At 49.5% G+C, this 8,824-nt stretch overlaps 1 protein-coding gene across 4 annotated transcripts in view; it reads right to left on the bottom strand.

The window, feature by feature from the left end:
- Nucleotides 1-277: 277 nt before the first annotated feature.
- Nucleotides 278-8,824, bottom strand: part of CAMK1G (calcium/calmodulin dependent protein kinase IG) — a 19,671-nt gene continuing 11,124 nt past the window's right edge. For all 4 annotated transcript variants that reach the window (XM_027895223.1, XM_027895226.1, XM_027895222.1 and 1 more), the window contains 11 exons: nucleotides 8,450-8,578; nucleotides 8,118-8,192; nucleotides 7,306-7,444; nucleotides 7,049-7,172; nucleotides 6,419-6,494; nucleotides 5,769-5,881; nucleotides 4,413-4,491; nucleotides 3,930-4,017; nucleotides 2,498-2,928; nucleotides 1,891-2,019; nucleotides 278-891 (listed from right to left, as the gene is read on the bottom strand). In XM_027895223.1, the coding sequence (XP_027751024.1) occupies nucleotides 1,926-2,019; nucleotides 2,498-2,928; nucleotides 3,930-4,017; nucleotides 4,413-4,491; nucleotides 5,769-5,881; nucleotides 6,419-6,494; nucleotides 7,049-7,172; nucleotides 7,306-7,444; nucleotides 8,118-8,192; nucleotides 8,450-8,578 (1,348 nt within the window). In that variant the 3' untranslated portion in view covers nucleotides 278-891; nucleotides 1,891-1,925. The remainder of the gene's footprint in view (nucleotides 892-1,890; nucleotides 2,020-2,497; nucleotides 2,929-3,929; nucleotides 4,018-4,412; nucleotides 4,492-5,768; nucleotides 5,882-6,418; nucleotides 6,495-7,048; nucleotides 7,173-7,305; nucleotides 7,445-8,117; nucleotides 8,193-8,449; nucleotides 8,579-8,824) is intronic.

Below are 8,824 nucleotides of genomic sequence, written 5' to 3'. Positions count from 1 at the left end.
GTTTGTTTTTTTTTTTTAATCCTTCAAACTTGCCACGGCTCCAGTGCTTCCATCAGAGATCTTTCTTCAAATAACCAGATTGCAAAAAATGGAGAATTTTATCTCCCTCTGCACAACTCAAACTGCCTTGTTTGATTTTCTGTTACAATCTGCCCGTGTTGTAACACTTTGCCAGAAGACACCAGTGGGAGCAGGTCTGTGGATACCCAGGGAATGCTTTAGGAGGGACTCGACTGACCGTTTCCACATCAGGTTTCTATGAACAACCAAGAGGCACTTTACAAAACAAAACTCAGCTTTATTAAGCAAGTATTTATTGTGCAATTACAGGCTCAGAAGCAGGGGGTTCAGACCTTGCTGTGTTATGATCAGACACGTGGAGGTTTCTAGCAGGTTGTCTCTCCTTTTGTAGCTGCGGTGGGAGCTGAGCAGCCTGACGGGGTTGGGGGATGCTGAACTCCAGAGTGCCAAAGCCTGGGATTAACCAAACCCCAAGGAGTGGAGAGGGTGGAGACTGTAAAAATAACTGACCTGCCACTGGGTAAAGCTCTGCATGGCTTTGGTTTGGAGGGTTGGTGTTGTGCAGTGCACTTCTGCCTTGGACAACTAAACAGGAAAACAAAAGCCTGTAGCGTGAGCGATGCCATATGGATAATATACACTGGATATGCCAGCAGGACCCTCAGCCTTTCCTCTGCCTTCTCCCAGCTCTTAATGATCCAGAAACACCCCGAGGTCACTGCAGTGATGGATTCCTGGGACTCATGTGCTGCTGTCCCCAGCTGGTCACTGCTCTGTGAGAGCTGCTGGTGGGACACAGCCTCCTTTCTTGCTTGCACTGGTGATGTCTGGCTTTGAAGTGCAGAAAAGAGTAAAACAGCCCTTCTGTTTCTGCAAGAGAGAGAGAGAGAGAATCTCAGTTGAGGATTGAACTTTGTTTCACTAGACTGCTGCCTGCAGAACGTGCTGTTAATGAGCAGTAGCACAGGGGTGAGGAGCAGCTTAGATCCCTTTGTGTGCTTAGTTATAAAGGGTTGTTACACGACTGATCACTGGAATGAACCTTCTTGGAGCCTCTAGTGGATCTGACATGCATTTGTCTCTGCTGTTAATCCTTTGTACCTTGCAGTCCTGTTCACACGATCTCATCAGCAGAGACTGTCACAGGAGATGAGAAGGGGGAGCTCCCTTGATGTAGCTTTCGAGGAGAGCTCTGCCAGCAGGTGCTCACCTTTGGGGAACGTTCTTTAGTGCAGGATCTAATAGCAGTGCTTCTTACTGCTCACATACAATGTGATAACAGAATTTATCCAAGCTATGGTCAAACAGGATGAAACGTTCATTATTTTACGCTGCTCGCTTACAAATCGAGCATTTCTATGCTCTGCTCTCTGCTGACAAAGACACTTAGACCTGCCTGGACCAAATCTGGGAAAGGGAATGGCCTTTTAGGCCACAGAGACATGCTGCCTGTGCCCAGCCCTGGACCAGCAGCCTCTTATCAGCCCTTTGCTCACAGTCACAGCTGAAAAACCCTGATCCCAGCTGCCAGAGCTGTTTGGATCAGTGTGTTTCCCAGTGAGTAGCTTGGAATAATTGTAGAGTTTGATATGACAAGCCCATGCTTGGCTTCCTCTGCCACGTTCCTGGGCAACCCTGTTGTAATGCAGGAGTTGGATTCAGAGTCACTGGACTGGCCTTAATGGAAGCTGAGAGATGATTCATTCCTTGAAAGGTGCTTTAGAGAAAGGCTTTTTCTGTTGCAAAAAAATACCCCCAGTGAGTTCACTGATTTCATGTACAACCACTTTGCTATTTGTGCCTTTCCCTTTTTCATGCCCTAATGGGATTAATTAAAAGCAGCGGGTGATTGGATTGCAGAGCACTTACCACTGGTGATGTGGAGAGCCCAGCAGCTGCCTCCATCACATGATCAAACAAACTCCAGTTTGCCCAGTGCCACAGTGAGAGGAGTGTTTACTGGTCTTCATTGGAACAAGGACTTCTGTTTTGAAATGACTGGTTGGGAATGGAACAATTGGAACAGAAAGGAGAAAAGAGAGAAACAGCAACATTTACAATCGTTCTGGAGGGGAATTGAAATTGTGTTGTTAATATACAGGACATCGGTGCCAGCAGCAAAGAGTGGAGTCACTGCAGGGTCTGGTCACTCAGCACCAGCCCAGTAAGTGGCACCAGCAGCTTTAATCACTGGGCATTTCGGTTTCTGGAGGACAAATGTGCTCCAGTCCGTGGTGGGAGGCAGCAGAGCCTTGGCTCAGAGCGAGCTGTGCCCCACAGCCCTGGCACCTGCCTTTTACCCCGTGCTCATACACACACAGAAGGCTGGGCACAGCTTCCAGCCAGCCAAAGCATTTGCTTGTCCCTCCCTTTCCACCTCCACCTGGCAACCCACGTGCCAGGCGACCCCTTCCAAGAGGGGTCGTTATTCCCGTCTAACCTGTTGGAAGTTCTGTCCAAGGGCTTGGATACCTACTGGGACTTGGAAGGTTTCTTAAGCAGCACTGGCTCGGAGCAGAAGGATGCCTTTGTCTTCTCGTGCCCCACGCAGGCTGGGCTGCAGCCACAGGAGGTCCTGCTGGGAGGGCTGTGGTTGTTGTCGGGCAGGACGAGGCTGCTGCCCTCGGGCAGCGCTCCCTTCTCCGGGGGGCTTTCCAGCTCCTCTTCTCCCTCTCCCTTGCCTTCCTCCGGCTGAGTGGGAGGGTTTGCACAGCCCTGCGTGGGGACCTGAGGCAGTGGTGTGTCCTTGGCTTCACCTGGAGCTGCTGGCTGGGTGGCCACCAAGGGCGTGCTGGGCGGGGAGGACCGCGGGGCCGGCATGGCGGGGCTGGGGCTCTCGGCCGCCGCGTGGCCGTTCATGTGGAGCTTCTTCATGTGGTGCACGACGGCTGCAGCGTTGAAGGCTTGCTGGGGGAAGGAGACAAAACCACCCTGGTGAGCCCCTGGTGGTGCCAGGCTGGGAGAGACAGGCAGATTGTCCACCCCGAGGTGATGATTGCGCAGCACCGGGTGGGGTCAGCGCTGTGGCGAGTGGGATGTGCATAAGCACCACGGTTTTTTCCCACAAACTGCTGATGCTTTTGGAGTTTACAACTGCTTCCACACGAGGAGGGTGGGGGAACAGCTGTAAATTACCCCGCAGTGTGAAATGGAGACCGGAGCTGAATTGTGAACGTAGCTGTTTAAAATGCTGTCGTGCACATGGTGCCTGTGGCATCCCTCTCTCCAGCTAAATTGGCTAAAACTCTTGATGTAAACTGAAGTACCAATTTATCTTCAAGGCTGAAAGGAGGGAAAGCTGAATTAAGCTCCCAAAAGGATCTGCTGATGGAGCACCAATTTCACTCCCTCGGTACAAAGGCAATAAGTGAGGGGACAAGGAGTAATGGGTTCAGACTGAAAGAGGGTGAATTTAGGTTAGATATTGGGAAGAAATTCCTCCCTGTGAGGGTGGGGAGGCCCTGGCACAGGTTACCCAGAGAAGCTGTGGCTGCCCCATCCTTGGAAATGTCCAAGGCCAGGTTGGACGGGGCTTGGAGCAACCTGGGCTGGTGGAAGGTGTCCCTGCCCATGGCAGGGGGTGGAACAAGATGACTTTTAAGTTCCCCTCCAACCAAAGCCATTCTATGATTTTATGATCCTTTCCCCCTCCCCTTTGCTTTCTCGGTGAGGCCACTACAGCATGAATGTTTGTGGTGAACCCACCAGGGCTTTTTGCAGCAGAAAGTACTGCTCCAAACACCCAATAAACAAGAACTGCACACAATTTAAAATCTGGAGGATACAGTTGTGGAGCATCCCATTTCTTGGGTGCTTACCCACAAAGCTGAAGCCTTGCTTATTGCTGCACAACAGCAACTGGGGTTTGTTAGGGAAATGGCTCTGGGCTCCCAGCAGCAATGACTTACCCTCCATTTGCTCTTTGCAAAGTTTTTCTGAATCTGAGCACTGACAGATGGGTAGATGTCACGGTGAAGGGCTGTATTTCCATTAATCCTGCAGATGGGGAGAGAAGAAAACGGGCTCGTAGGCAGATGGCATTTGTAAGGCATTCCACACTCTGGAAGCAACTCACTGCTTTGTACGTTCAATCAGCAATAATTAAACCCAAAGGAAAAACAGCAACAGAAATGCAATGCAAACACACACTTCAAAGCCTGGAAGAGCTCAGGGTGGGATTTCGTCTTTGCCGCTGTTTACGGAGGCAAATATGCACAAATCGCATCTTTTAATTATTCATCATTTTCTTTCTTTGCACACACAAAAAAAGGAACACCCAGGGCCATGTGGAGGCAGATGGTGACGTTAATAGTGGGGGTGGGGAGACACCCCTGTTCTCAGCTTCCGTGGAGCACGTGGAGAGGGACGCAGGGGCTGGTGGATCCACTCACCATGGGTGCCTCAGGGCTTCTTCACAGGTAAATCTCACAGCTGGGTTCTTCTCCAGCAAATGTCTGATGAAATCCTTGGCTGTTTGGGAGAAAAAAGCGGAGGGAAAAGGTTATTTTGCCCTTCTTCCAAGGCGTGTTCCTAATGGGACGTGGGAGATGTGGTGGGTAAACGTCACAGAGGTCAGCCCTGAGGAGAAGGGGTTTGTCGCACCAGGGGAGGTTCAGGTTGGATATAAGGAAAAGAATTCTTCACCGAGAGAGTGGTCAGTATTGGAACAGGCTGTGCAGGGAAATGGTAGAGTCACCATCCCTGGAAGTGTTCAGAAAATGAGTAGATGGGGCACTTTGCAATGTGGTTTAGTGGGCATGGTGGGAATTTGGTCCAAGGTTGGATTTGATGATCTTAGAGGTCTTTTCTGACCTTAACAATTCTATGATAACTCCATTAAAGGGAGATGTTTGTAGTGAAGGGCTCCAGATGAAAAAAATATTAACTGGGGTTGTACCAGACACTCGGATTATGTGAATTGAGTTGAACTATTCAGCTAGGAAAAATAACTGTAAAAACCATAAACAGTAAACTTTGTGGATTTAGGAGTTGCCCTAAAGAGCACTTACATCAGTACCATTTTTTTTTCCTTTCCTTTTTTTTTTTTTTTTTTTTTTTTAAGCAGGAAGGATTGCAGAGTTTGTTATTAAATCCTAACAAACCCCCTGCTAGTTTTGTTTGTGTGTCTAAAAGATCGATGTTTAAAATATGCTGTGAAGATGCTGGAGGTAGTGAGCTGTGCACAAGTGAGCTCCATGAGCAGGCTGGTCTGGGGAAAGGACCCAGTGGTGGCTGACACTTGGGAAGGAAAGCAAGGGGGGAAAAAAAAAAGAAAAAAATGGGAAAACTCCCTGGAGTTTCTCTTGTTACAGAATCATAGAATGTTTTGGGTTGGAAGGGACCTTAAGGATCACCTAATTCCATCCCCTGCCACAGGCAGAGACACCTTCCACTGGCCCACGTTGCTCCAAGCCCCGTCCCACCTGGCCTTGGACACTTCCAGGGATGGGGCAGCCACAGCTTCTCTGAGCAACCTGTGCCAGGGCCTCCCCACCCTCACAGGGAAGGATTTCTTCTGGCCTTAAACACTCCCACGGGAAATCTAAGCTCACTTGGAGCTCACTAATCCACTTGTGAAAGTCAGGGTGACTCAGTTCATCGCTTCATCCTTCCCCACCCTTCCTAAGTCAAACCCAGGGTGTTTTGGGGGGTGAGTGGGGGCTTGGCTAGTGCAGGCTCATGGTCACAGGGTTTGGGATTGAAGTCTGTGGGAAGGAACACGGAGATTCCCAGTGCCAGAGCTTTACCTGACTCAGAGATATCGTCCCAAAACGGAGACTCAAACTCGTAGTAGCCTTCCTTGATCTTTTCAAACAGTTTGGATTCAGTCTCTTCATAGAAAGGGGGATACCCACAGAGCCTGGAACAGAGCAGAAAGGCAGTGATCCCTCAGTGCCACCACCCCCATCAGCACAGGCTCCTCCAGCGACACGAGTGAGGAGTGACAGAGGAGGCTGCTCTATCCATCCACCTGTCCCTCACTGCTGAGTGTATCAGTAAAGCTGCAGAAAAGAGTTAAAAACTTCTCTGCAGCAGTGAGAGGACAAAGCCACAGCTGGTACAGAGCTGAGTGGTGTGGGAGGAAACGAAACAAAAAGTACCAGGGGAGATTGAATGGTATTTGTAGGCAACTGGAAAAAAAAAACAAAAAACCAAAAAAACACAAAGCATAGGATGAGGCACATTATGGAGAAAATGTGATTCTTTTCATCTCCACTCCTGTACTTGATTACCCACATGGCTTTCATTGCAGTGCCTGGTGAACCTGTGCTCCACACAGGAATGGGAGGTCTGGCATCGCCCCCGCTCACGCTGCTGCTCCACAGAGGCGGGCGAGCAGTGAGGAGCTGGGGAAACTCATGGAAAAACAAGTGGGATGCTGCTTGCTGCTACTCACAGGATGTAAGTGATGACTCCAATGGACCAGCAGTCCACGGCTTTGCTGTAGGGCTTCTGGGCCAGGACCTCGGGGGCTGCGGAACAGCAAAACCACACGGGAATTCTGAGCAACAATGGACTCTCCAGTACTGGGAAAAGCAGGAGTTCCTGGTACACTTGGCCTCTGAGGTGCCAGTGCAGAGATCAGCTGCTAACAGCAGCATTTACCGGCTAAATTGGTCTGTGCTGTTTGTATCTATTTTATGCCATTACGTAGAAAGAACCGTGGACAAGCTCTGCCTGCACCCTGGGGCTGTGGATCCAGGCAGTGCAGTCTGCTGGGCACTTAACAGAACCCCACTGCATTTAAATTATTTTTACAGTATCTCCATAAATATAGAGCTCTTAAGATTATCCTTTTCTTTGCATTTTTAAGCATGCTGAGATTTTTCAGTCTCTGCGCTCACTTTTAGCCCAGTCTTCACGTGTTCCATGCAGGGTGTTTGCGAGCAGCGTGTTGTTATTCACGTAATTATGCTTTTTTTTTCTTCCCCCCCCCCCCTTTCTTCTAGGCAATGTACTGTTCATGCACAACCTTTTTCCCCCAGACAATCCACCAGCACAAGCCCATTCCTGATCCTTGGCTTACCCACATATCCTGGAGTCCCACAGGCCGTGGACATGATGCCGTTCTGCTCCATTTTGGACAAGCCGAAATCCGTGATCATGATTTTGGAGTTCTCTTCGGGAGTCAGGTAAAGAAGGTTTTCAGGCTGCGAAAGAGTGGCCAGAGGTTGGAATCTGTGGCAGGAAAATGGCAAGGGAGAGCAGGGAGTCCTGGGGCAGAGCAGGTAGAGTTGGCAGCCAGGGCAGCTCCAGGAGGTGCTGCTGAGGGCCAGGTCTCACCTTCAGGTCTCGGTGGACGATTCCATTCTCGTGCAGGTACTTCACTGCTGTCAGCACCTGGTGGATCACCAGGCTTGCATCTTTCTCGGTGTAAACACCTCTCTCCAAAATTCGATCGAACAGCTCTCCCCCAGACACCCTGTGGAAAGGGCAATTTAGAAAGAAAACGACTGGAAGAAAAAAGAATTTAACCAAAGTGAGTTATGCTTTTGTGTTGGGCAGGCTGACTTTCTGGACCCTTCACAACTCCACCTACAGCAGAACTGTTCCTTGGGCAGCAGTTTTGGTGAGGCTTGAGCTGATGGATGGTCTAGTAAGGAGTGCTGGTGAACCAGGGGATTTTAGGCAAGGTTATGAGGCAAGTCCTGGTAGGACTGAGCCAGAGGCATCCAGCCCTACCTTCAGGCTCCACTACACAAGTCTATATGGCTTTTTTGCTTCCTTTAGCTAAATTTGCTCAGATTTGGGTGCTCACAGCAGTTTCTCTGCCGCTGACACGGTGCCCATATTCATTTCTAGAAACCCCTCACAGCTTTAATTAGAAATACTTCTGTCTCTGCCCTGCTAAACTGTGATGAATTAATTTGCATAAATAGCTCCAAATCGTGGTTTAGAAAACTTGCTGCTAAAATGAGGGCGGGCCAAGCCAGCAGGAGAAGTGTCCAGGTTGATTCCAACCTGGAACCCCTCGCAGTGAGGGGGGTTTGGATGGTCCCTGTGAGGGGCTCCAGTGGGAAATACGATTCATCACCCTGGTCCTGCCACTCTTGTTCGTGTGTGGCCCGCAAAGAAGTGGCTCTGCTCATACTTACAGCTGCATGACCAGGTAGAAGTGGGTTGTGCTCTCATAAATATCTTCTAAAGTCACGATGTTTTCGTGCTTTATTCTGCAAAGATACAGGTGGGTCAGAAACGAACCTGGCGAGGACAGAGGTGGCTTTCAAAGTGGAAAACCCATCAGTCATCCTGTTTTAATCACCAGTGAAAGTCCACTGGGGTGTTTTGTGGCTGGTCTCCCTTCCCCTGAGTGGCAGAGGACCATTGATGCCCCTACCAGTCCTTTCATGAGGTCCCTTCCAACCCTAAATATCCTGTGATCTTGGGAAAGGACATTTGTTATACTTTACACTACAAGGCTACTCACTTTTTCAGCACTGCTATTTCGTTCTCCAAGCTGCTGTCCCTGGTGAGGGGAGACTTCTTGATGCATTTCAGAGCAAAGAGCTTGCCAGTGCTTTTCTGCTTCACTAGGAAAACTTCTGAGAAGGCACCTCTGCAGAGAGGAGGAGAAGTTGTGTTTCAGTAGAGGCTGCTGCTGTGAACTGGGAGAGGACTTACAGAGAGAAGAAATAGCAAGAAAAAACAAGGTGGGTGTAACTTAACTCTAAGTGGATGCTGATTATGAAGCTACAACTGTATCTCCAGCAGCCAGGCAAGATTATGCAACGTGGAGAAAAACCCCCAAGTTTTCTCAGTAAAGGTTATTTTTGCAGAGTTCACCATGAAGCTGTGTTGAGGC

This window comes from Empidonax traillii, unplaced genomic scaffold (assembly GCF_003031625.1).
Source record: "Empidonax traillii isolate 1590-97213 ecotype Southwest subspecies unplaced genomic scaffold, ASM303162v1 scaffold451:size1465578, whole genome shotgun sequence".
NCBI lineage: Eukaryota > Metazoa > Chordata > Aves > Passeriformes > Tyrannidae > Empidonax > Empidonax traillii.
This window is presented reverse-complemented; position numbering and strand designations above follow the sequence as displayed.